Consider the following 27,862-nt stretch of genomic DNA (forward strand, 5'->3'; position numbering starts at 1 on the left):
GAGAATCAAAACAGCATGTCTAAAGAAACTGGTTTGGGTTAAAAAAGAAGTAGTGGGTGGATATTTTTATTGTAGGGTGGTTGTGTTCACACACTGCCAACACACATTTTTATCCAAACACCTTGTAAATGTGGATTTTGAGGTAAGGATATCAAGGTAATATTTTCACAGAATATTCTTTAATGTGGAAAAATCAAATAATAAAGAGTACATCACAAAAATAACTTTAGCTGGGTTTTCACAAGCACATTTACAAAGAGAATATCAGTGTTAATGGTCTCACTAGTTTCAGAAAAAGAATTTAGCTTTGATGCAAAAAAAAATTTTTTCTGGGTTAATTTAAACTGTTGAGAGTAAATAACTGATGTACATTTTGGGTGAATTATTCCTTTAATACATTTGACTTAATCTTTAGATTTCCAAAAAAGCTTTTCATGTTTTTTTCAAAAACTTATTTTTATTTTATATGTTTTATGCATATTTCATTATAACATATGTTATTATTGATTTTGTCTCAAAGGAAGTAGCTGTGTGAGCAGCGAAGGCAACACTTCTGAATGTTCAAACAAGACCAATCAGTACTACTTTTGTCATGGACAACACTGCCCCCACAGGTACAAATGCGGTATTGCAGAAAAGGGTTTGCTTTAAAGTCCAGCACAGTGTCCATCTACAATATAAGCACACCATCTCCTGATACTCTTTTAGTTAATTAAATAAAATTCAGGTGTCGTTTTTTTGAACACACTAAATCTATCTTTACATTTAAATCTTATCCAAAGCAACTTGCAATACATTCAAGCTATATTTTTAATGTTTATTAAGTTTATTAACTAAGTTTGAAAGGGACATGGTCATAGAATCCAACCAATCAGTCGCACAGAGGAGGTCTCTATATATGGCCGTCTCATACCTTGTGACAGTTTTTTGCAGCATCCCTCCCCAGTCAAAGGGGGGGGGGGGGTCTAGGTTCGGGCTAATATTCCAAACTCTGAGTCCTCCCCTAAGACAGCCAAATCTGCTTTATTTTATAGTTGATTACAGGTTAATGCGAATTTGCGAGTCAGTATGTCCGCTCAATGGGCATCGAACCCATGATCTTTGCGTTGTTAATGCAATGCTCTATACCTACTGAGCTGGAACACCAGAATTATGAAGATTCAGAAGAATTACAATGCTACAGACCATAATACTGAGTCAAGCCACTATTAATACCTTTTAATCAAGATAAATGCACTCAAATGCCTTTAGGAATTAAGGAAAATAGTTTAGTTTTCTGCACATGGTGCATGGTTTAAGATGATCACAATCTATCAGGTATAGAAAAAGAGTGACTTAAGTAAGTGAGGTCACAACATAAACGGCTTTTGAGATCAATGATATGCTTCCTGTCTAGTCGGTTAAATCAATACTTTCCTCTGACAGTAAACGAGTAACCAGATTTCATTCAGCACTTGGGTTGTGATTTTGATGGATATCTTATGAGGAAGTCAAATCCCATATAGACTCGTGTGTGTTCCATATTCAAAGAATGACTTTAACAGTTTCATGTATCTTAAGTAAAATTGTCAGTACCTCATACTTTTCTGTATAATCATCATCTTTCTATGATTCGTCTCTATGCACACAGATGGCAGGTGTCCACTTGGTCATCCTGCTCTGTAAGTTGTGGAGGTGGGATGCAGAGTCGCATTGTGACCTGTCAGGTGGCTTCAGGGGCATCAGCAGCTTGCACCGGGAAGAAACCGGCAGTGACCAGGCACTGTAACCTTCAACCATGTGTTAGCTGGGCAACCAGTCCATGGGGACCCGTAAGTATCAGAGTATACCATATATTCTTGAGTTATACTGATGTATGGTGTAGATTCATCATACTAGAAATGTATACAGTGGTTGTGTAGCTGTACTTATGTGCTTTTATGTATCATTGTTTTTACCTCTAGAAAAAGTTTTTTTTAATTAAAGGACAACCTGAGATTATATGATAAGAGCTTTAATGTTGCTTTTAATGACTTTTACTTGAAAAGGGATACTTGATCGCTCATACAGCAGCACTAGAAATGAATGCAAACTTCCCCTAAATTACCACCTTACGTCATTAAAGTGCATTTACTGAATTTTCAAAAGTGTTTATGATTTGTATTTTTAGTGCCAAGGTCACTGCATTGGATTACGTCAAGCCCTTCAATACAGACATGTGTTCTGCCAAGACAAGAACGGCACAAGAGTGGCACATCAAATGTGCAGCGGTCAACCAAGGTAACACAAACAACTCTGTCTGTTCAAGGGTCAATTGCAACAACTTTGTAACATAATCCATATATAATAAACTAATCTAAGGCTGTTAGATTGTTATTGTTTGGTTCTTATCATATTTGTCCTCTTTAGGCCTGCTTTACAGCGTAACTGCACGACGGAGGCATGCGCTCTGCAGTGGCGAGTCGGGTCCTGGACTCAATGCACCGCCACTTGTGGTCGTCACGGATTCCAGTCGCGTCACGTCACTTGCTCGCATCGGCGGAGCGGGAAGCCGGCACGCGAGTTCCACTGTGCTTGGAAACCTCGACCGCCTAGCTGGCAGCGATGCAACATCATGTCCTGTGGAAAAGGTGAGTGCCAAAAACAGAGAGGAAAGCAAGAAAACCTAAAGTGACTATTAAATAAGATTTTCACTAGCTACCAGAGTTACTGACATGGTCTTTTACAAGTAACAATAGATGTTTTATTCAATTCCTGCACATTTTTAGAGCAGAGGTTATTCATTCTGAACTCAGGGGTCCTTCACATGCACATTTTGTGGGTCTCCTCTGTTTAGCACACCTGATTCAAATCATCTGCAGAGAGATACACACAAACTGTGTAGTGCCCTGGGTCTACAGAACCAGGATTAAGAAATATATAATTAATCAAAATATTTAAAAATGCTTTTATTTTACTTTTTTTGCATATGAAACTGAAAAAGAAAATACATTTCAGAATTTATTTGAGCAATTGCTATATATGACCCCTTAATGCTTTGTGACATCATGCACTAAAGCTAGAGTTGACTTTGCCATATTCTGGTGATCCATGTTATTCCAACATGATTTGAAAATGTCAGGAGCTCTGACATTTTATGATGTACTCTTATTTACCCGATGTTTATAAAATAAGGTGACCAGACGTCCCCTTTTTCCGGGGACAGTCACGTTTTTTGGTGTTCTGTCCCCGACTGGAGCTGTCCCCGGAAAAGTCCCCGTTTTACAGCACGTCCAAAACAACCAGCAAATACACAAAAAAAAAAACCCTGATCAACATGTAGCCTTTGTAGTACCGGACTGGACCGGAGCAATCATGTAATTATTATTTTCACCAGCAGAGGGGGCCGCGAGCTACACTGATTACTTAGTTGTGTGCCATTGATTTAGCTATGAAGAATTTAGGAGACACACGAGAAAGCATCAAGTTATCATCAATCAAGTTAACGTAAGATATGAAAATAGTCAAAGTTATCAGGGGTTAAGGTACTAACTACTCATGTTAAATTAAAGCAATGAAGTGAACTGATCACAGCATGGCACTGAGCATTTGTTTTGTGTAGGCTAAATATGTTTACATTTTGCATTATTCCTTCTGATCTTCAAGTTTACAATCAGCTGAAGTAGTACCTTAGAAGTAATTTTGATGAGGTGTATCAGCTGAAGTATAAAAAAGGAAAAAAATAGATTTAGGCTACAGAAAAAAATGACTTTCTTACTTAGTATTTTTGTCTTGTTTTAGTACAAATTTAAAAATATTTTTAAATCAGGATGCATTTTCTTGATAAGCAAAATGACCTAAGAGTTTTTAGACCAAAAATAGCAAATTTGTGCTTAAAACAGGCAAAAAAATCTGCCAACAATTATCTCAATTTAATATTTTTTGTCTTAAAGCTAGATTTTTTGTCTTAAAGGGGATTTTGCTTATCAAGAAAATGCATATTGATTTAAGAATTTTTAGATATTTGTACTAAAAACAAGACAAAAATACTATTAGGTAAGAGGCAACCAAGTAAGTCATTTTTTTGCAGTAAACCCACAACTAAATAAAAAAGTCCCCATTTTTTCATTCATAGATAACAACAAATGAGATTTAAAGATATTTTGACCATTGAACTAAGAAATGTCCCCAGTTTTCATTTAAAAAATCTGGTCACCTTATTATAAAAGGTTTGTAGGTACCATAATACTTTATTAAAGAAAACATTAATTGCATTAGAACCATAAAAAAAACTAGAGATGCACTGATCAACTAGGCATAAATAGTGACCGGACAGTTTTTGCTCCCTAGCACACAATCGATACACATGTGATTTTTAGTTTAATTTCAGACGATCACTGTTATGGACACAGGGCTGTTATATAAATGTGTCTCTGTCTCGAGAAAAGTCTCAAAGGCATTTTATTTTTGTCCTATCTAAGTATAATGCCTGATAAAGCACAGGTTGTAAGTGCGCACTGATTTGTTAAGGGTATACTGTATTTCTGCTGTGATAAGCGCCACCTGTTGTCAGGAAATGAATTTGCGCTTTTTAGCCTGTTTGGTGTTTTTTTGTGCAGTTATTTTGTTTTATTTAGCTATTTTTTTTCTTTAAATCCTAAATGATAGAAAATTTATAATTCTGATATATACCTAAATGTTCAATAAATATAATTTAATACAACTGCTGATACCACATGTATGTTGCATCTTTAATCATTGTGTGTAAGATGTGTTTGTTGTAATTTCAAATAGCTACAGGTTTTATTTTTAGTTTTTTTGCTAAGGCCAGTTTCACCTGTTTTTTAAACTAAGCCAGTTTGCTTGTAAAATGAGAAATCGTCAATTAACAAAACCATGATCAGCACAACACAAAAAAACCTAATATTATATAACTGAAATATTAAGCTTATCAAGTCCTATATCATCAAAAACAGTAAGGAAATTCATGAAAAGTCTCCCTTGTATTCACACAGGTCAATATGTTTACTTTCATTTTGTTTTGTAATTATAGGTGAATGTCGGGACAGCACTAGGTACTGCGAGAAGGTTCGACAGCTAGATCTTTGCCCACTGCCCCAGTTTAAATTACGCTGCTGCCAATCATGCAGAGACACCTGAGACACAGAGAAGGACAATTTTAGGATAAAATGACATCACCATAGCACACTTCCAAGTAACCCAAAATGGGCCCTTAAGGACCAGGGTGTGTGCTTGGTTAGGATCCCTGGGATTGGTGAATTCCAGAGACATCAGCTTCAATAAGCGGCCCTAAAGAAGACACAAAGAAACTGAGCACAAATATTTGGATGTTAATAACAGACTTTAACTTTATTTTGACTTCAGTGAAGGCTTTAAATTACAAGTATATTTTCTTTTTTTCTTTTTAACATGTTGGCTATTTCTTATAGTCTGCAGATATGTGAGTTTTGTTAGTATTCACTGGATGTTGATGGCTCCCTCATAGACACTGTCAAAAAATGTAAAGGATTATAAACTGGAGTTTTTGCATATTATTTTATATGCTTAAACTACACCACTAACTGCCTAATTGAGAAAGATGGTCTTTGAAGAGTATATACATGTGATGAAATGCTAAACTGTAGAACCAACTTTTCAACATTTTCATTAAAAGACTTTTCAACACAGAGCTGAAAACATATGATAGATATCCATGATGTAAAATACTGTATATAATGGTAAAAGAAAACATTAGCTTTTGTTTCCAGTGAAATTACAGTACACGTTCTGGTTAAATCCTACATAATCCAATGAGTGAATTATTTCAATTGCAAATGTCATCCAGTCTTTTGCTTTTAAAATAAAGCAGGTCTCAGAGTCTTGTTTTTGGTGGGTCAGGAGAATGACAATGTAACTGACAGCTTATTCAATGACCCCTAATGAACAGATTTTTTATCCAGGGTAAATCCACAATGTTCTTTTGAAGGACAAGCCAAAATTTCCCAAACATGCAAAGCCCATAGCGCTTTTAAATAATAACAATGAACTCATGTAGTTCTGTTATGAACCCATCAATGTTTACAGGCACAAATCCTGACTTTCAGTTGTAGTTGTTTTATTATAGACATAAAACACCAGCGGCTGCGTTGTTTTGTTGTGTGTATACTTACATTTAGTTGAGAATTGCCACAATGCCCTGTATAAATTTGATTTCACTGGACAGAAAAATGGGAATCCTAAAAGTTTTGCACTTGATATTTTCCAGGTCCATGTTTAAAATGAGACTTGATTGTTTGTTTTTTCTTGCTTTCTTAGACTTTTGTCTTTTTGTTGATGAAGCTTTAACCACTGTGCATGGTTATGTATATACTTTGTTGCTGTCGAAATCATGTTGCTTATCTGCTCATGTTACATTTGAAAGGGCAGTTAAATGGCAGGTCTCTTTACAGCAACCAATTTATAATATTGTTTAAAAAAGAAAATGAAATGTAAAAAACAATGGGAAATGCTTGGACATGATTAAGTGCTGTCACTTATTCAACACAACTCCTGTAAGTACCTAAGATTCATATATTTAAGCAATTATACAAATGGGTCTTGAAAATGATTGTATGTTTTTGGAGGTTTTTATTGTGTTTTATTTTTAAGCAGTGGTGATATGACTCCAGTTGTATTTATTAATTTGTATAAGTGCAATTTTTCTGTAAATGAAAACCAATTCAGATGTTGTTTTTATGAAAATTAAGTTGTGTCTATTATAAAAGAATCAATGCATGCAGCAGTGTCCTAATCTGCCTTGGTTCTCATTGTACATAATAAGAGTCACTTTTTAACTAATAAAGTGAAATACATTCCATACATCTATTCAGTGCATTGGCCATGTAATTTACTTTTTATTCTCTTTCTCAATCATTTCCTTTTAAACAAGTAAACATTGGATAAAAGTACTGCTAAACTGCCAACTTAATAATGAGGCAGCAAACAGCAACATGACCCAACTTCTACACTGTAAAAAATTCTTTGCTGCCTTAAAAGTTTTTTGTTAAATCAACTCAGATTTATAAGTCATGTCTACAAAGATGAGTTGTCACAACTTATAAAATATAGTGGAGAAAAGTCAACTTAATTTTATAAGTTATAACAACTCACCTGTAGTTATAACAACTCATCTCTAGTCAAGATAAATAATAGTAAGTTGAAATGACTTGTTAATCCAAGTTCATTCAAAAAATTTAAGGAAAATAAGCAAAGTATTTTTTACAGTGTAATGATCCAATCAGTTGATGGACGAATTCAAGTCCAGCCCTACCTTTTATTCATTTCAGAAGGTGTTTCACTCGGATATAGGTCACAATGGGGAAAATAAGGAAATCTCTACTTCAGTTTTATTGTGACTTTAAACTAATTCAACTTTATATTAAAGCAACTCCTCACTAGTCAAGAAAGTTGAAATGAATTGTAAATTCAAGTTGATTAAACTTAAAAATGTAAGTGCAACAAGGAATTTTTTTTATATGGTAAGTTTTTGTAAGGGATTTCTTAGTCTTTGCTTATGTTTATAACAAATGTACATATTTCCAGTTGTGTCAAGCTATTAAATCTTTTATTGGGTAAAATGTTGAGTAAGGGGGGCTTTGAAGTAAAAAAAGGATCCATTTTCTTAAAACGTGTTATTATAATAACCTCTTTAAAAAAATGATAAACACATTACTTATATCACAAAATCATACCAAGAGATAGACAGAAACGCTGAATAAGAGCATATTCATTATTCTTATAGGCTATGGGTAGCCTATCAACCACCACAGAACGCAGTCAGTTACTTTATAACATTTAAAATCGCATAAACATTATTACAAAATATGATGGATTTTAAAGTTGCTAGAGGATAACGGCATCCAAATAAAATTTAAGGTTATTTAAAAAAGGAATATGACGGTAAGTGAATGTACACCCTTTTTTATTGAATACAAAAATATATAAACAACGGCAAATATACATTTTACAAGAGTAGAGTTGCTCAACACAGCATAACTAATAAATTATTTAGAAAAGACAGAAAATAAATGGAAAGAAATTTGAAATCATAATTTGCATGACCACTGTAAAAAAATTCTGTAGAAATTACAGTGTTATTGCAGCTGGGTTGCCGGTAACTTACCATAGATTAAAATTTATGTTATTTTCTATCAACATTTTGTTCAAAGTTAAATGAACATTAAACATTTAAGACTTTGTCTTTACAGAGTAAAACTAAAAAACAGCATCAAGCAAAACATTCTGGGAAACAAAATCTGAAGCAAGAAAAAGGTTGATAATGATTTCTGGTTCCCAGAATGCTTTGCATGAAGCTGTCATTGTATAGTTTTATTCTGAAAAGATAAAGACTTGTTAATATTTAAAAATGTGTTTAACTTTGAACAAACTCTTGCCAGTAAATTACATACATTTAAATCTACAGTAAATTACCGGCAACCCAGCTGCAATAACATTGTAATTTCTACAGAATTTTTTTTACAGTGAACTTAAATAAAGCGTAAAAGAGAGGGAAAAAATAAAATAAAACTTTAAGGGCAGTATCACAATAAATCATATGGGGGTGCTTTCCCGGGCAGGGATTAGTTGCAGGACTAGGGTTTAGTTTAATTAGGAAATATAACTAGTTTTAACAAACATACCTTACTAAAAACTAGGGCTGGGCATAGATTAATCTAGATTAATCTCATACAAAATAAAAGTATTTTTTGCATAATATATGAATTTGTGATGTGTGTAAATATTATGTATATTTAAACACACACACACACACACACACACACATACATATATATACATTTAAGAAATGTTTTATTTAAATATTGTTTTTTTATTTATATATAATTTAGAATATATACAAATATAAATAAATTAATATATATACACATGTAAATGTTTCTTAAATACATACATTAATGTGTGTGTATTTATATATTCATAATGATTACACACAGCACAAACTCAAATGTTATGCAAAAAAATTATTTTATTTTGTATGAGATTGATCTAGATTAATCTATGCCCAGCTATACTAAAACATTACTTGTGTACATTTTGAGGCAAAATAAAAGGCACTTGTGTATTTTAAGATATATCAGTGCAAGTTGTTTTCAGTTTGGACAGCTCTTACATTTATTTTAGTGTAGGATAACTGGGAAAACGCCCCATGATGTCCAAAGACAAAGAAGTTTCATGGCACTCTGACCTCTCATCTAAATACGCCCTCTTTAAATTTCGCGGCGGCTGCATCTACGTCATCTCGGTGCGACATAGAATAGAGAACTTTGCGCGTTTGCACGGCGTTTTCATCAATGTACTGGGATAAATCATAAAACCAATACCCCAAAAGTTAAAATTGTGGGTGACCAACAACAATGCACGTATCTAAATAAACATATATGCATATAAAGCGTTTTAAAATCAGAGAGACTTGTCATTGTAACGGAGTCAACGCCAGACAGTGTTTTCATAGCCGTGTGACTGAAGCACACAACGCGTTTCATTGTCATGTAGCCTTAAGAAAATTGACCTGAAAGTGATAAGTTGAAGGTAAGTCAAAGCGTTTTGCGGTGATTTAGTAACTCAACATGCTGTTTGTCTTATGCTGTTTGTGTAATTTCAGTAACCGAGAGAGTTAACGCTTACATCAATAACGTTACAACTACGTTTGTGTGATATTTTAATATGACGTTAAAATGATTTTTAGAAAATAAACTGTTGACTGTATTAATGTGTGAGGCGAAACAAGTGTGTTTTATATCTAAGCTTCATACCACTTTGTGGTACAGTACATATATTTTAAGGTTCTCTAATGATGTCCCTTACTTTTCTTTACTGCAAACAATTTTACAATCTGCTTCTGTAACCTTACAAGTCTCTTGTTGTGATTCCTTACTAACAGTGGTAGGAAAATGATTGACACAGAAAAGATTCCCACCGGAGGGGATGCAGCCTCTTCAAATCTCTCCGAGAAGAAGCGAGAGAATGAGAAGAAGAAGAGATCTCGAGTCAAACAGCTGCTGGCTGATGTTAAGAAGCAGGTGGAGTTTTGGTTCGGTGATGTGAATCTTCACAAGGATCGATTCATGAAGAATCTCATTGAACAGACAAGAGATGGGTGTATGTATCAGCTTTCTTTTGTGCGCTTTCTTTGCCTGATTATGTTCATGTAACATGTTTACATTTTGTAATGTGTTAACAAAAAATTGTTTCTTTGCAGATATTGACATATCCGTGTTGGCATCATTCAACCGAATGAAGAAATTGACTACAGATACCAAGTTAATTGCCAGGGCTCTTAAAAACTCAGCAGTAGTGGAGGTGTGATTTGCTTTTTCTTCTTGTGATGTTTAAGGATTTTACTTCTGTTTTATAAACTAATAATTGTGATATTTGTTGTATTGGAGGTAAATCTGGAGGGAACACATGTGAGACGGAAGAATCCGCTCGGTGAATGTCCAAAAGATGTGGACGGCCGTACAGTTTATGTGGTAATTGATTAAAAAAAATTCACCATATTTTTTCCTTGTGTGCAGTCTGTTTTGTGAATGCCCTACATAACAATGTATTAAAATTGTTGCATTTCAGGAGCTGCTTCCGAAGACGGTCACGCACGTTTGGGTAGAGCGAGTGTTCAGCAAGTGTGGGAATGTGGTTTATGTTAGTATTCCCAGATACAAGTCCACAGGCGACTCTAAAGGTTTCGGATTTGTGGAGTTTGAAACGGAAGAACAGGCACAGAAAGCTGTAGAGGTAAATTACTGTAATTGTACGTTATAATGGAAATATAATGAAATGTTGTATATTATATACAGTAATATTATCTGAAAAACTAAACATGATTTAATTTACTATGACAAGAAAGCAGATTTTTAGTTAAGGGTCATGTTGTATTTTTAAGTTTGAAAATAAATAAACTTTCCAGTGATGTATTGTTTGTTAGGATAGGACTATATTTGTCCTAATTAAGTCCTTAGCAACACACATTACTAATGATAAACAAATATCTTGAAGATGAGACCATGAAGATATTGTACAAAATTTTGGCATTAAAAAAATCGATAAATTATAAGAATACAATATATTTTTGGCTATTGCTACAAATATACCCGTGCGGCTTTGTGGTCCAGTGACGCACATAAATGCCGTCTCAATCAAGGGATTTATATTTAGTATTTACCCTGACTCCCTGTGTGTTTCACTTTATATGATAGATGCTGAACAATCCTCCAGAAGATGCTCCAAGGAAGCCAGGCATCTTTCCTAGGACTTATAGGAACAAGCCTATTCCCTATGATTCTCTCCAGGATACACAAGGTAACGTATTGGTGTACTTTGTCACATTGACTATATTTGAAGAGTTTGGTTCCAAAATGCGATAAACGGCATTTAAAAAAAGAGTTACTGCCAAAATCACTATTGTATCAGGTCAGTATTAAAAAGCAAATTCTTAATTTTATGCAAAAAAAGGTCAGCGACGACAGTAGCAATGACAGTGTTCTTAATATGATTCATATTTTGATTAATGCCATTAATGTTTATTTTTTAATCCATGTATACCACTAGTCAACTAAATGAATATAACATGGCAAAGATGAATGCACAATTATATTGATTCAATAAATTCAAGCATTTTGAAAATTTCCATTTTTGTGGAAAAAATAATTTGTTTTTATAATAAATCTTTGAAAATCAAATTATGCCTTTGAATTTTTTATGTTTTTATAACCTAAAGATGCTATGTGAAAGTTTGTAAAAGAAAGTGGTTTTCATCTTGTCACTTTCTTCAAAAACACGTTTTTACCGAAATTATTCAAAATGGATTTATTGTGTTTTGGAACCAAACTCTTCATTTATTCATTCTAGAGTCTAGACGATTACCATAAAACAAAAGAGAAATAAAGCTATTCTACCTTTCCTGAAAGGTCTAGATCAGTATCATGCATTTATCATCTTCTGTATTTTGTAATTGTAGATGAGGAAGAAGATGGTAAGAAAAAGAAGAAGAAGAAAAGAACTCGAAGCGAGCTTAAAAACAGTGCTGTTGAAGACATGGTGGTAGATAAGGTGACGGACAAAGATGGAGCCAAACAGGCAGAGGAGGTCACCAAACAGGCAGAGGAGGTCACCAAAGAGCAGAAGAAACAATCAGCGGATGAATCCAATACAGAAAATCCAGTTACAGTGACAAACACAGACAAAAAAGCAGATAAGAAAAGACGAAGATCCCGTAGTGCTGAGGCCTCAGCTGGAGACTGTCAGGATGAGATGCCATCCAAAATGCGAAAAATTAAAGAGGAGGAAAAAGCTGAATCGAGTGAGATGAGAGGTACTCGTACTGTTTGGCTTTAATTGGCATAAGGGTTGGAAATCTAATACAATTCCGATAACAGTTTTAAAGTTACAAAATTAACTTTTAGTTACAAATAATTATTTTAGTTTGACCTGAACAAATGAAAAATAGCCTCTTACATATTTATCAGAAGAACTTTATCCCTGCTGTGGTTGGGTTGATTTAACGTTATTCTGATAAATCTGGTTCACGGCGGATAGGCGTATGTAAAGGCTTTCAGGATTTTGGGAGCCATTTTACATTCATCTACTGCGTAAAATCACTTGTGGTCATATTTTTTGGTAGATGTGTCATCTAAAGGCAGGAATGAAGAACAGTTAAGCTCTGAAAAGAAAGATGATTCCGTTCTGAAGATCAAGAGGAAGAGAAAGAAGAAGCACAAGGAGAGATTAAAAATAGGGGAGGAGGTCATCCCGCTCAGAGTCCTCTCAAAGAAAGAACAAAGTCTGTTTCGTATGTTACAGACAAGATTCATCATAACTTTTCAATATTAAATCAAAGTCGATTCAGTGGGTTGTACTGCTGTCTTCATGTTTATCATCATAAAATCTATGATCTGTGTCCTCTGTTCTGCTCTCAGGAAAGAATGGTTGAACCTGAAGCAGGAGTATCTGATGCTGCAGAAACGCTGCATGACACATCTGAAGAAATCAGTCGCTCAGATCAATCAGAAATCAACAGACTGTGACATTATGGAGACTAAAGTGAATGACAATGATGCTTGTGAGTAAATATTAGCAAGGGATAAGCTTCACAAGATTTACGCATTTGATTTTTACCGTTTTGAAATCCATTCAGCCGATCTCAGAGTCTGGTGGTACCACTTTTAGCGTAGCTTAGCATAATCCATTGAATCTGATTAGATCATTAGCATTGCGCTCAAAAATAACCAAAGAGTTTAGATGTTTTTCCCATTTAAAACTTGACTCTTCTGTAGTTATCATTTACTAAGACCGACGGAAAATTAAAAGTTGCGATGTTCTAGGCTGATATGGCTAGGAACTATACTCTCATTTTGGCGTAATAATCAAGGACTTTGCTGCTGTAACATGGATGCAGGAGACGCAGTGCCTGAAAATAGTCCCCTTGCTAAATTTCAATAGCAGAGTACTATTTTGGGGCACTGTGTAATATCTTTGGTCTTAGTACACGATGTAACTACAGAAGACACAAGTTTTCAATAGGAAAAATATCGAAACTCTTTGGTTATTTTTGAGAGCGATGCTAAATGGTCTAATCAGATTCAATGGAATATGCTAAGCTATGCTAAAAGTGGTACCGCCAGGCCTGGAGATCAGCTGAATGGATTCCAAAACGGTAAAAATCAAATGTTTTCCAAAAAAAGTGGAGTGTCCCTTTAAAACAGTGTTAATAAGTCAGAATGCATGAAATAGCTTTAGATCCCCCCTAACTATTTATTTTATTTTTCCCCCTAAAGCTTGTAAGGAGATGGTTAAGAAAGAGCCCGTTTCTGGCCCTGAGTTTGTGAGTGGCGTCATTGTCAAAATTAGCCATGATCAACCCTTGCCAAGCAAGAAGTCCATCAAGGTACAGTACTGACATTACAACGTGGAGATTTTGTTTTTAAGAAGATAGTTTACCCAAAAATGAAAGTTCTGTCATTATTTACTAACCCTCAAGTTGTTACAAACCTGTATACATTTCTTTGTTTTACTGAACACAAAGGAACTACCTCTTTAAAGCTTATACAAATGTGATGAAAGTCAAATTAATTGACTATGCTTCTTAAAATCCATTGGTTTTATTTCAAATGTTAGGATGCACTGTCTGAGATTTCAGCTGTGGCATATGTGGATTTTCTTGATGGAGATGCAGAGGGTCACATACGCTTCAAGAGCCCAGAAGATGCGAAGGCAGTCATCACGGCTCGATCAGAACTGCTGAAAAAATACAACTGGAAACTTGATCTTCTCTCAGGTTATAGGGATTCTTATACATCTCTTGGATTCTTATACATCTCTGGTTTACTTGTTTCTGTGAAGACTTGTGCTTAGGCTCAGAAATATCCCTTTTAAAGTTTTACTGAATTGATTGCTGTTTTATGTATGAATAGGTGATCATGAGCAGAGGTACTGGCAGAAGATCTTGGTTGACCGACAAGCAAAGCTAAACAGGCCTAGAGAGAAAAGGCGTGGTACAGAAAAGGTAAATTAGATGTTCGGTAGCCTTACGATATGATCATGCTGACTTGTTTCTATATGTAGCTTATTAGATTTTATAAAGCTAATGTTTTCTCATTTGTCTCATTGCTTTTAACAGCTCATTTCTAAGGCTGAGAAAATTATCATCGCTCGGGCCAAGGAAGCAAGCAAGCACATTCGTTTTGATGATCAATGAGCGATTGCTCATCTCGTTTATAAAAGCAGTTTCAAATGACTTTGACTGTGAATTGTGACTAAGGTTTTTGTGCTCATCAGACCTGTTATTTAAGAAATTACTTGTACTTTTAGTAATAAATGATTGAGTTTGTACATTGCTAAAGTAGTAGGATTTGTGGTTTTGCTGATCTCTCAAGGATTTCCGATATTTTTTTGCGTGATGTATTTTTTATGTTTTCAGATCCAGTTAGAAGAATGTATATAAGATAAACATCATTTGGTTCATATTTTAAATCAACCAAACAGGGTTACATTTATTAAGATGGCACCGGGATCAAATGTGGAAACTGTTCCTGCTGTTTTGTTTGCTTTTTGGCCATTTTTTAACATTTTTAATAAAATTAATTTCTGAAACCATCAGTACTTTATTGTAAAAACAATTCTCAGTGGATGCCACACGGTCACATCAAGCATAAAACCAGCATAAAACATCTCTTTTGATTATGAAAAGACTTTGCGAAATTTCTTGTAACATGTCAGTACCTTGATGGGTACATAGTACTGACATGCTATTGTTTAGAGACCTTTATAGTCCTTTTTGTGAATGGAGGTGGTTTGGATTTCTCTCCTGCTGTTTCAGTAGTAATTTTAAAGTACAAAGATTAAAATGCACGCATTGAAAAAAGATAGGTATGTATTTTTTCATCTAAGTTGAAGTAAGAACATAGAAAAATATTGAAAAACGGTGATGTTTTCCTTTAAACAAGTTTTCACAACGCAGTGCTATTTGTTGGCTGTTGGTCTTTAAAGACCAGCTTAGGTCCTGGCAAAAAAATATGTCAAAGTATTCAATATATGATTGTCTCCGTTTATGCCTCCTTACTTTTTTAAATGTGTACGTACTTACACATAAATTAAAACTGCATTAGGGTATTATTATGTCAATATATCATCAGTAAGTGATAGTGAAGCTGTGCAGTGGGAAATGTGGTAATAACTGTGTAACATTTAACATTGTGGCAAACTGAATTGCAACTAAAAACCATGTAATTCGACCACACAAGTATCCTGTTTTAATCACAGGGGTTTTCCAGTCAGACTTGCATTTGGCCTTTGATTTACATCACTTGTAGCACAGTTCATGAGACACGTTTTACATGACATCATGTCACAAGACTGCAGTCACCGTGTACTTTGTTCTCAATCACATCATAATTTATTTCTAGATTAATAAACCGATGTGTCTGTACAAGATCACAGTCCATATTTCATACTTACTTAACGCTTCATTTCATATCATAGTTCAAACGCTCCCCTTATGTTGACGTTTGTCTGTGACCTTTCACCCAGATACCTCGGTTATTAGGTCAACCAAAAAGGAAGTGGCGTTTGAGTCACACCAGTTTTTAGCATCTGTAAATCTTGCACTTAGTTTCATAAAAACCACACCTAAATCTAAGCATGCTTTACACGAGTTATTGATTTGAAAGTTTCGTAACACTTGTTAAAAATACTTTTTTTGTAACTGCTTCATCAAAACTAGTTAATTTCTGTACTACTACTGTAACACGCTGGTTAAATGTGTGTTGTTATAGTCACATAGTTTCAGTGTCCTGGGCGTATTTGACTTCTTTCTGCGCAATGCAGACCGTTTCGCGCGTGACATCAAAGTACCGCGAGAGCGAATCAAAATCACATCGTTCTCGCGATATTTGATGTCATATGCCGATCGTCCTGCGCAGGGTCGAATGAAGTTGAACACGCCCTCCTGACAGCAAGCGCATGACATCTGAATTACATCACATTGCTACACGTCATCGAAAGTCACTATAAAAGCCGCAACACGCGCTCATTTCCTATCAAAGCAGTTGCTTATAACTTCATATTCTCTCAGAACAACACAAGTAAGTCTTTATATTTTGTGTGTGTGTGTGTGTGTGTGGTTGTGTGTGTGTGTGTGTATATTAAATTATTCTATGTGTAGTGTCCTCACTTTGTCATAGTTTATTTTTGAAGAATGTTTTAATAGTAATACTTTTTATAACTAATCGTAATCTCTGATTCAAAAAGGATCCTTTTTTTTTTAAAGGGTCTACATTACACAGCTACAGTGACATGGCTTCTGTAGATGTTTTGACAAACCAGGTATTCATTTTAATATTAATTAATAAAGCTTATAGCTAATTTCAATATACTGCACTTAACTGTAATAATAATTATTTTATTACATGTATTTAGTATTTTAATACATGGTTGACGTCTGTAGTTTGTTTTATTCAGTTTATATTCACTACTCTCTTCTGTTTCTTTCTAGAATGTAGTTGCCCGAGTGGCTAACCTTCCCTTGGTGATCTCGACCTATGACATGGTGTCAAATGTGTACTGCAACACTAAGGATAATCATCCATACTTAAAGTCTGTCTGTGAGGCAGCTGAGAACAGTGTGAAAACTATAACCTCAGCTGCTTTTAACACAGCTTTACCCTTCATTGAGAAACTCGAGCCTCAGAGTAAGTTGGCTGTTTTTTTTAAGCTTGAGAAATAGCAGATTGTGTAAACAAGTATTTTAATAGCATTTTTCCCCTCTATAGTTTCTTTTGCAAATACGCTGGCGTGTAAAGGACTGGACAAGATAGAGAAGACCTTGCCAATCCTGAACAAACCCTCTGATGAGGTATTAAACCTGTAAAAATGTCTTATCTTTTTGGACAATGATCTCTTTACCCATTTAGATTGATCTCATGCTTGTTTAAAGTAGCACATCTAGATCATTAAAATACAGTATTGTCTTTTCTCTTTCAGATTGTTGCCAATGCTAGAGAGGCGGTGACCGGAGCCAAGGACAAGACCAGGACGGTGGTCAGTGATGGAGTCCAAACAGTGATGGATAGCAAGGTGGTCAGAATGGTGAGCAGTGGAGTGGACACAGCACTGAGTGCATCCGAGACCCTGCTGGAGCAATATTTACCTGGAACTGAAGAGGAGAACGGTGAGGTTTTGATAAATTAAATTCACTATGCCGGGGCTGAGATGAATTATTGATTTTTTTAAACCATGATTGAATATTTTGAGTCATTCTTCAGATGATGAAAATAGCACAATTATGTTTTAAACCCTATAACCATTTACAAAAGCCTTTAGTGCCTAAGAACTGTATAGGCCTTGTGGCATTTTATGATATGACATTTGTGATCTCACTGGAATTCGTACATATTTTACAAGTTGGCTTAATCATATGAATTGTGCAAAAACGTAAAATTCTCATGAAAAAACTACACCGAAACCCAACCCCTTACCCGAACGTCACAGGGGTCAAAGCAAATCGTTCAAAAACCTTACAAATGTGGTTGAATGAATTAATACGAATTAGCCAACTCGTAACATATGTACAAATTCACGTGAGATAGGGTTGGACATTTATATATTATGTAAACTGAGTCTCTGTTCCAACATATATTCTGTTATGAGCTACAGTAATAGATTAAAAAAATCACAACCAAAAGTTATCGGAAATTACAACCATAAATCCAGGGAATTACTCTGTTTTCCTGGAAAATAAACACTGATCTGATTCATTCATGGAACATAAGCATATCTCAAAGAGATCTTTGTTTTGGGAATCTGAAGTTAACTTGGATTGCAATAGTCACGCTAATCTTTGTTTAGGTTACACCAAAGGAAATTTCAAAATCTAACAAGTGCTTCTTTGTTTTACTTTCTCTGTTTGTCCCTTTATCTCCCCTTTATTTTTCAGAGACGAACGATACAGGATTTGAGAATGACAGGGATGCATCCAGTTATTACGTGAGACTGGGATCTCTCTCCACCAAAGTGAGAGACAGGGCTTACCAGAGAGCTGTGGCCAAGGTTTTTGATGCCGTGCAGCGCAGCCAAGAGTCCATATCCAAGCTGAACCACACCATGGATCTGGTAGGTTGATCTGAGTTAACTTTTGGATCTACGGTGCCGTCATTAATAAATATATCATGCTGTGACCCTGTCTGTGAAATCCAGGTTAGAGTCTCATCCTAATCTAATCATGAGATTAGGAGCAACAAAGTTTGATTTCACTCATTGATTTAACATGACAAGGTTATATGTTCACAGATGTTTTTTATATTATGTAGGATGATTTTATTGTAAATCATATGTGGAAGATGCAAACAGTATAGAGCGTGCACATGAGATTCTCTGTCTGACTGTCTACTAATGTTTTTACTTTATTATTAGATTGAATATACCAAAACGAACGTTAATGGTGCCAACCAGAAGGTTCATGAGAAATTGGGTTCACTGATTGGATGGAAGACCACGTCTAAGAGTCAAGAAGAGATCGAAAGTATCACAGACAATGAAGCAGAGGTAAAAAAGCTAAAAAAAAATGGATAAAATGTAAACCTTTAATGCATTTTAAGTTGCTTAAGTGGAAAAATAATTTAAATATCTTGAAGTATTTTGCTCTGTAAAAAATTGCCCTAGATATAAATATATAGAATTGTCTTTAAATGACGCACTGGAAGAGTCACTACTGACGTTAATGAGGAGTGAATCTATTCATACCATTTAATTTGCAACCACTAAAAAAAAATCAGTTTTAAAGACATGAAATCCAGTTACATGGTTATGTATATTGACTCTGTTCTTTCTCCTTAACCAGCAAATCGAATCACGCACCTTGACAATCGCCCACAATCTCAGCCTTCAGCTACAGACCACATGTCTTGTCGTGGTGTCCAACCTCAAAGGTCTCCCTCAACACGTCCAGGTCCACGCCCTCTCTGTCAGTCACTCGGCCATGGAGATCTACACCGCCTTCAGTAAAGCCACCGTCTTGGGAGATCTCTCCGATACGGTCCTCACCAGCAGCAGATCTCAGATGAACAGATTAAAGGACTCTATGGATAACGTCATGGACTACCTGGTCAACAATACACCTCTTAATTGGCTGGTAGGTCCATTTTACCCACGCATTGGATCTACGACTGTTAACAGCGTCAACGCCGGTCAATCCACAAACTCACAGCCTGAACTGGAGATGCAGGAAATTGAATGATCAGGCTTTTTACAATCATGCATTTATACGAGTGAATCTGTTTGTACGGTGTGTTTTGCAAAAGCAATATGATTGTTCTTAACCAAGTGCATATTCAACGTGTCAAGTTTACTCATCTAATCTTATCATCAATGACCAAACTGCATGCGATCAAACATATGTTTAATCTGTTGTCTTGTTAGTGTCTTTCTACATTTTTAATAAATTAATACACTTATTATATACTAATTTTGCCTGTGTGTGATGTTGGGTGGAGGTTGGGGTGGTCCTTATAATGGGTCTTTTTTTTTAAATGTTTAACTCTCACCCCCTAAATGGGTTAGGATATCAATAAAACACATTGTGCAAAATTTTGAATTGTTCCTACAATATCTAGAGGTTGCTCAAAGCCTTTAAATATTTCTGAAATCACATATTTTTGCAAAAACCGTACCATTTAAAAATGCACAACACACATAAAACTTGTTTCTTTGAGGGTAACTTTGTTCCAGTTATTTCAGTCTCTTCTGATCCGAGTAACCATATAGCGGACTTGCTTCGTGTTGCTTTAGCCATTGTCTCAGTTTATATTGTCTATTGTGCTTCATTCACTTAAAGCTTTCTTGCTTCGAAAGACATATCACACCTAAAACATGTGTTTTAATTGCATTGAGCATGCTCAAATAAGTCCATTTCTGCCATAAGTATATATTATTAAACAATTATACATGTTTGCACAAAGTATCACATAATACACAAATGTGTTAAACTTCAAAGGTCTTGAGCAAGCTCTAAATATTAATTAATATTGAAAAACACACCAGTTTTTTATTTATTTATTCAAACATATTGGTGGGCTGAGAGCATGAACTTTTAAAAGTTGAAAAATAAGGCAAAGATTTGTATATAAACAGTGTGTTTGTTCTTGTTCTGATAAATATCAATTATTACAGTGAGATGGAAATGACATAAAGGCACACCGTATTTAAAGGTGCAGTGTGTAAATTTTAGCGGCATCTAGTGATGAGGTTTGCAACCAATGGCTTAGTCCACTGCTCATCCCTTTCTTTTGAAACACATAGAGAAGCTACGGTAACTGCCACCGGACAAACATGTCTTCGTTGGAGACAACTTAGGAAAAAAATGTCCGTTAAGGGCTTCTGTAGAAAAATGGCGGCACAAAATGGCGACTTCCATGTAAGGGGACCCTCGGTGCATGTAGATAAAAAGGTCTCGTTCTAAGGTAATAAACACATAACGGTTCATTATGAAAGATCTTTATACACCCCTAATAATATAGTTTTGTTTATTATTTTGCATTTCTGTCAAGAGATCCTTCTAAAAATTACACACTGCACCTTTAAGATATGTAAATGTGAAAAGGAAGAAAATCATTAACATTATCATTAAGGTATGTGACAATTGAAACTTATAAGGGATTAAGATGCTCTCTGGTTTACAAGCCCAACTCTCTAACAATTAGGCCACGACTGCAAGTGCCCATATTAGGCCATAACTGAGTGATATACGCACTAAACATTTTTATTTTTTTACTGCACCAGAAACAATATTACTAATGTTGCTAAATATATCAGCAGTATCAAAATGTCAGGTATCCAAACATCTGTCAAAATGCCATTTTTGTTTCATGTCCACAGGTGCCTGATTTCAGTTTTTCAGATTTGGCCTCAGAGCCTGACATGACATCTGCGGAAAACTCTGAAAACTGGGAATGTGATATCTAATGAAAAATGACTCTCTTCAGTTCATCATTTATGTGTTGCACATTTGCAGTAACATATAGTGACGATTTAAAGCTTGCTTTGTGTAACTATAAAACACATATTCATTTAAAATACAATTTGCCTTAATAAAATGTGCCCATAATTTTCTAAGAAAATGTTTTTCTGTTCATTCATGAAAATCTCTACTTTATTACTTTATACTGTTGATTTGTGCATAATGTACACAGCTGAATTACAGTTTATTTACATAAGCAGTCTTATGTTACCACATACAACTACATACACACCATCATCAGTCCACTAAAACAACACGCATAACACTCACATGAATTTGGTTAAAAGTGCTTACAATAAAAGTATTAACATTTCTTAAAATACCTTCTTTAAATTAGTGAAATAAATACATGCCGCAGCAGAGAATAATAAACAAAACAAAAACACATTAGGGATGTATTAATTTAAAGTAACAAACTTTAAAGAAGTTTAAAGTACTTTAAATTGCAGAATAACAATTTCCCCTTAATTAAATGGCAGTACAAGATGAAAGGTAAGGAAAGTAATAATGATCTTTAGGAAAGGTGTGCTCATTGTAGCTTTACCTAGAGTGAATGAGAGAGAAAACGGTCAACACTCAAATGATGCTGCAAGGTACAATGGCTTCCGCCCAAATAATGTCATTTTAATGTACGTATAGCTTGTTGAGTACGGGGGCCGTTGCATAAATCTGTTTTAGACTGGTCTTACAAGTTAATTGTCTATTTTTTCTGTTGATACTGGTCTTTGTTGCCATGCTCCTTTAAAGCTCAATTTATCGCTCAGTGGTAGAGCATTGCATTACCAGTGCAAATGGTTATGGGTTCAAACCCAGGGAACATAAATGTATACCTTGTAATGCACTATAAATCATTTTGGATAGCATTTTGTAATTTTGGATAGCATTTTTTCTGCCAAATGTGTAATTATAAACTGCTCTAGATTCAAAAAGTGGACTGACTTTACACTTACCTAAAGGATTATTAGGAACACCATACTAATACTGTGTTTGACCCGCTTTTGCCTTCAGAACTGCCTTAATTCTACGTGGCATTGATTCAACAAGGTGCTGAAAGCATTCTTTAGAAATGTTGGCACGTATTGATAGGATATCATCTTGCAGTTGATGGAGATTTGTGGGATGCACATCCAGGGCACGAAGCTCCCGTTCCACCACATCCCAAAGATGCTCTATTGGGTTGAGATCTGGTGACGGTGGGGGTCATTTTAGTACAGTGAACTCATTGTCATGTTCAAGAAACCAATTTGAAATGATTCGAGTTTTGTGACATGGTGCATTTTCCTGCTGGAAGTAGCCATCAGAGGATGGATTCATGGTGGTCATAAAGGGATGGATGTGGTCAGAAACAATGCTCAGGTAGGCCGTGGAATATAAACGATGCCCAATTGGCACTAAGGGGCTTAAAGTGTGCCAAGAAAATATCCCACACCATTACACCATTGCATTAATGAGAAATTGAACAGGTGTTCCTAATAATCCTTTAGGTGAGTGTATATTGTTCTATAGCATTTTTTTATAAATATGCAATAAGGAGAAAAGAGTTTTCAAATACCAATCAAATCCAATGGAAGTTTGTGAAAAAAAAAAATTTCTTTTGTGATTAACACATCAGTTTTCTTAGTTTTGTAGTCCAAGTCTTGTGCTTTTTATTATTTGCACTGTAATGACTTGTTCATTTAAATAGAACTGGCAGCATATTCCTATTATGCAAATATTTTCAGCAAAGAAAAGCTCGGTTGAGCTCATATACTGTCTGCCATTTTGTTAAAGCGGTTCGCTGTCTTACTTTTCTGTACTTTTTCTAACTGTCTTACTAAAGACAATCATGAGTTTATTTTATGCAATAGTCTTTCTTCACTGACTCAGTAAGAACATGGCTGTGTTTATGCAACCGGCCTCTGGAATGTCGGCCCAATTTGTGTACAGCTTACCTAATACAGCTTTTCTTTCCAGAATTTGTGGTTCTCTCACAGGTTCTACAATTGAGAAAAGATTGAGACTTGAGTATTTCCTGCGATCTTTGACATTTAGGCATTACTCAGTATAGCCGGCTATGCCTACCTATACTCCAATAACCTGGGTGAAAAGTAAATAATATATGCAATAGACTTCAAATTTTATAAAAAGCACAGATAGTATAAAAATTAAAGATATCTGCAAGACCTTTTTTTTGTATTTATTTATTTATTTGCAGTGCAGTTTTGTGGATGTATAAAATAATTTTCCACACAGGTAAGAACTTACCGAGCCCCTAAGGTGACATTGGAGTAAAAAAAAAATGTACGATTTAGTTTCATGTGCTCACGTGAAACTTCCATGTGCTCACACGAAACCTTCAAGTGCAGAATTTCTTTTTAAAGTTTAGTTTTGCGTGCGCACACAAAACTAAACTTTATTTACTTTTTGCTCCATGTCCCCTTAGGGGCTCCGTAAGAACTTGAAGTGTCCAATAAGGTTTTGTGTCCAAAATATTTGTACATTTTAAACAGTATATCTGCTGATTTCTAAATTCAAAACCTAGCTAACTTAATTTTATGTTAATTTGTGTGCTTCTGTTGTCTTGAAATATTTTTCAATGTTTTAAAAGGTGTGATATGGTTTTTAGCGGCATCAGGAGAGATTACGAATTGCCCCAAAACTCAATTTCGAAACGCAAAGAGAAGCTACGGTAGCTGCCACAGGACAAACGTGTCGTCGTCTGAAAGCATGGTTTGTCCAGTCAGGGCTACTGTAGAAAGATAGCGACAACTTCCATAAGGAGAACCGCGGTGACATAAAAACGACTCATTTTAATGTAATAAAAACCATACAGTTCATTATTTAAGGTCTTTGTACGCCACTAACAATATAGTTATGTATTATATATTGTGTTTCTGTCAAGATATCCTTATTAAAGTTCCACATATCACCTTTAAATACATATTTTGGGGTTGCTGTATTCAACACTAGTTACCTACCTGTAATTAAGACTTTTACTGTACTGAGGGCCAATCCCTCCGAGTCTAGCACTTTATACATTCCGGCACTGCTGGCCGTGACGCTCTTGAAAGTCAACTTGTTGTTACTCAGGTGACATTTGTTGTTTTTGTCTCCATCTCTTTCCCACACGACTGTCCATGCTGTGTCATTGCTGTTCTGAAAAATCACTAGCTGAGCTTGGTTTGTGTACAAGTCCAGGGTCAGATCTTTCCCAGTTTCCACATACTTGGTGCTCTTGTGATCTAAAATGTGAAGAGAGATGCCATGTGGCTATAGAAGGGTCAAACAGTGCTGGTTTAGATTTCTACTGCATGTTACAGCTGCTGCAAGCAATTGTTTTAATACCACCAAAATGCTGCGTATTTAACCATAGTAGTTTACCGTAGCAAGTACTATGGTACTTTTATTGTGTCTGTATTTATAATTATTATCAGTGGCGGGTGGTGACTTTTCTTCCGAGGGGGTGCGAATTCAATATGTGTTTGGAGTGTCATGTGTGTTGCTCGTCATTTCAAAATATGTGTTCGTTGCGTCATGTGAAACATGTGCATCATGTGTCTTGTCAAAATAAGTGCCTGCTGCAAACGCATTGAAAGGGTTTATGATAAAAGAGAGAACGCTCACTTTTACAAAATACTCTAACTTAACACTAAACTCTGATTACATATAAGATTAAGCGAGTATATGGCAAACATGAGCATTATTTTTACCATAAACCCTTTTATGAGCGCCACCTAGTGGATAATAGAGGAATTATAGATTACGTAACTTCTCATAGAAGCGTCATTGGCAGGGAACGTTTTCTCTTAATTGACGACATAACGCGTCAATGGCGGGAAAAAAGTAAAAATGCTAAAGTTTTGTGTGTAAAATAAAACCGAAACACAAAACGACAGTGGTACCGTTTGTAAGAGTTTAAAGAAATCTTCTGGTTATAATTTCTAATCTTATTTGCATATTAAGTCCTTACCAACAACTGAAAGATGGACGCTTTGAATGAATATCCGATTCTGGAAACTCGATTCATCGACCACCAGGTAACTCTTGTAAATTCCTGCGTCGCTGAATCTGACGTCCTGCAGGAACAGAGAGCAGTTTCCCTGCACAAGTATCGCTTCTGGGACATCAGCACGGTGCTTGTAAGCCTCTCCCTGAAACTGCTCCTCTCCCATCCTCTCAAACACTGAATCCTGCACGGTCTGCCACTGAATGTGCGGTGGATGATCCAGATGTGATGTCACTGCGCACGGCAGGACAACTGAGAGACCCACTTTTGATGAGGTATGGATGGACGACGAGAGGGGAGAGGAGCCTACAGTATAAGAAAGAAAAAAGAAACACAAATGTATTTTTAATTCAAATTATCAAAAGATAAATATATACTTAGATATTAAATTTGATGTTGTTTTTGCATCTTACCGACACAATTGGCATTCCATTGTAACAGATAGAGTGAGATCCTAGGAAGAGAGGTTGGTAAAATTTACGTAGACCACATCTAATGGATATTATGTAAGGAATAATTGACAACTGGCCGTTGAATTATTAGAAAATAATGCACACCCAAGGTGTTAATGCGCCACACCTTGCTGGAAAAACCAGCATACCAGCAAGACCAGCACATATGTTGTGCTTTGGTTCTGGTATGCTGGTGAAAACCAGCTCAACCAGCACCAAACCAGCATCCAATGCTGGTCATACCAGCACAAGACCAGCATATGTTTTGTTTTGGTGCTGGTATGCTGGTGACCACCAGCTAAACCAGCATCAAACCAGCATAGACCAGCATAATTCCCACACTGTAAAAAATTTCTGTAGAAATTACAGTATTACTGGGTATTACTGGCAACGAGCTGCCAGTAACTTACTGTAGATTTTACATTTATGTTATTTACTGGCAACATTTTGTTCAAAGTTAAATGAACATGAAACATTTTTAGACTTTATCTTCTACAGTAAGTTACTGGCAACCAGCTGCAAAATTACAGCAATTTGTTTACAGTGCATGCTGGTTTGATGCTGTTTTTTTCAGCAGGGCAGGTGTGTATTTTTTTTCCCAAATAATTCAAGGACCGAAGTCAATTATTCTGCTTATACCATGGTTACCACAGACATTGCTAGTTATTTTAAGACATTTGATAGGTTAGGTATGTGTTTTACAGAAAAATAATCAACAGAACATTTCTCAACCAATCAGAATAAAGCATTCAACAGCCCTGTTGTATAAGAAAATATATTTGGGCTGTCAGTTGGCTAAATTAAAATGACGCAGTAGGCAGCACGTGTGTATACGCGACTCGAGGCTGACGTCTTTCGCTTGTCAAAAAAAAAAATGCTTTTTACAAATCTCGTCTTTCTATTTCCTGCTCAGTTAGCTCTCCATCTGGTTAAAGATGTTTCGTACATGTACACAGACAGACTTGTATAAACTGTTGCCAAGTATAACCAGATAATTAAACAAAATAGGCTATATAGCCCCATTACATAAAAACATGAAAACACCTGCCTAATCTGAACACTTTTGTCTTTTGTTGTTGATGGCGAGAATAATTCAGCAAAGTTTGTTATTTCTTTCTTTTTTAAACATTTCAAATAACGTATTTTCGAGTCTTTATTTATGTTCATTAGGCCTGTATGTAATGTAATTTGCCTATTAAAATACTAAAGTTCATTAACTGTTTCCGAGTTTGTTTGTCGTTTTCAATGTCAATAACAAATCAAAACAAAAGCAAAACATAATATTTTATATATGAAGTCCTGTATACATTTTACATATAAAAATGCAACCAGGTCCTTAACAAATGAACATCTGCTCTTGTCACAAATAGCAAAAGCTGCAGTTTACAACTATATGCTATCTTTTAACTTTCAGGTTAAGGCTGTCATAGCTAGACTTATTGAAACCACCCAGCGGAGCTGCAGCAGCAAGACGCGTGCTGCAGTTCACTCCGTCGATCAGCAGCATATACACCAGTTAGCTTAATTTTGAAACCAATTATTTACAAATTGTGTTTTTGTAGAAGATAATCAATCATTCTTAATACAGATTAACATAAAAATTATATATAAAAGTAGCAGTCATAGTTTTACAAAAGCATATCACATTAATTGTTCAAAATATATCGCAATAATCGATCATATCTGTATTAAATGCGTTCTCACCAGTAACCTCTGTCCATGGCATTTGTGTCGGCTTATCTGTTTCTGTTAGAGATGTGAAGTGTAAACAGCTCAGCAGAGGAAGGCTTTATCTACTAGTTTAGCTCTCTATTTCCCTAAAACGAAACCGAACTCTGCGCGACGCGCTTATTGGAAACGGCGACGCACTTAACAGATAACGCCTAATGTACAGAATTTGACTTGTTT

At 35.4% G+C, this 27,862-nt stretch overlaps 4 protein-coding genes across 9 annotated transcripts in view; 3 read left to right on the forward strand and 1 right to left on the reverse strand.

The window, feature by feature from the left end:
• The window catches only part of LOC129449733 (ADAMTS-like protein 1), a 174,913-nt gene extending 168,091 nt beyond the window's left edge, over nt 1-6,822 (forward strand). For 3 of the 4 annotated variants that reach the window (XM_055212099.2, XM_055212100.2, XM_055212101.2), the window contains 5 exons: nt 521-614; nt 1,631-1,811; nt 2,150-2,259; nt 2,389-2,609; nt 5,012-6,822. In XM_055212099.2, the coding sequence (XP_055068074.2) occupies nt 521-614; nt 1,631-1,811; nt 2,150-2,259; nt 2,389-2,609; nt 5,012-5,118 (713 nt within the window). In that variant the 3' untranslated portion in view covers nt 5,119-6,822. Of the gene's footprint in view, nt 1-520; nt 615-1,630; nt 1,812-2,149; nt 2,260-2,388; nt 2,610-5,011 lie in introns of those variants that run through there. The other variant, XR_008646165.2, reaches the window with a different exon arrangement.
• A 2,406-nt stretch (nt 6,823-9,228) lies between these two features.
• Nucleotides 9,229-15,099, forward strand: larp7 (La ribonucleoprotein 7, transcriptional regulator). The gene is made up of 13 exons (XM_055212102.2): nt 9,229-9,543; nt 9,896-10,113; nt 10,214-10,314; nt 10,401-10,484; nt 10,582-10,746; nt 11,208-11,310; nt 11,969-12,322; nt 12,632-12,779; nt 12,927-13,069; nt 13,785-13,894; nt 14,125-14,284; nt 14,421-14,512; nt 14,627-15,099. Exons 2-13 carry the CDS (start codon nt 9,906-9,908, stop codon nt 14,702-14,704), a joined length of 1,746 nt encoding a protein of 581 aa, XP_055068077.2. The 5' UTR covers nt 9,229-9,543; nt 9,896-9,905; the 3' UTR covers nt 14,705-15,099.
• A 1,391-nt stretch (nt 15,100-16,490) lies between these two features.
• On the forward strand, nt 16,491-21,900 carry plin2 (perilipin 2). 2 transcript variants are annotated; one of them, XM_055212104.2, is made up of 9 exons: nt 16,491-16,589; nt 16,775-16,830; nt 17,000-17,195; nt 17,277-17,359; nt 17,488-17,674; nt 18,440-18,615; nt 18,916-19,047; nt 19,343-19,633; nt 21,376-21,900. In XM_055212104.2, the coding sequence occupies exons 2-9, from the start codon at nt 16,801-16,803 to the stop codon at nt 21,460-21,462; spliced, it is 1,182 nt and encodes a 393-aa protein (XP_055068079.2). In that variant the 5' UTR covers nt 16,491-16,589; nt 16,775-16,800; the 3' UTR covers nt 21,463-21,900. The 2 variants fall into 2 exon arrangements, with proteins under 2 accessions (XP_055068079.2, XP_055068078.2); XM_055212103.2 differs by lacking the exon at nt 21,376-21,900 and having other exon boundaries at nt 19,343-19,962.
• Nucleotides 21,455-27,773, reverse strand: igldcp (Ig-like domain-containing protein). 2 transcript variants are annotated; one of them, XM_055212105.2, is made up of 6 exons: nt 27,659-27,773; nt 25,916-25,956; nt 25,467-25,808; nt 24,475-24,738; nt 23,449-23,493; nt 21,455-22,061 (listed from the first exon to the last, which is right to left on the reverse strand). In XM_055212105.2, exons 1-6 carry the CDS (start codon nt 27,673-27,675, stop codon nt 21,982-21,984), a joined length of 789 nt encoding a protein of 262 aa, XP_055068080.2. In that variant the 5' UTR covers nt 27,676-27,773; the 3' UTR covers nt 21,455-21,981. The 2 variants fall into 2 exon arrangements, with proteins under 2 accessions (XP_055068080.2, XP_055068081.2); XM_055212106.2 differs by lacking the exons at nt 21,455-22,061; nt 23,449-23,493 and adding an exon at nt 23,541-23,593.
• Nucleotides 27,774-27,862: the final 89 nt, after the last annotated feature.

This window comes from Misgurnus anguillicaudatus, chromosome 21 (genome assembly GCF_027580225.2).
Source record: "Misgurnus anguillicaudatus chromosome 21, ASM2758022v2, whole genome shotgun sequence".
Taxonomy (NCBI): Eukaryota; Metazoa; Chordata; class Actinopteri; order Cypriniformes; family Cobitidae; genus Misgurnus; species Misgurnus anguillicaudatus.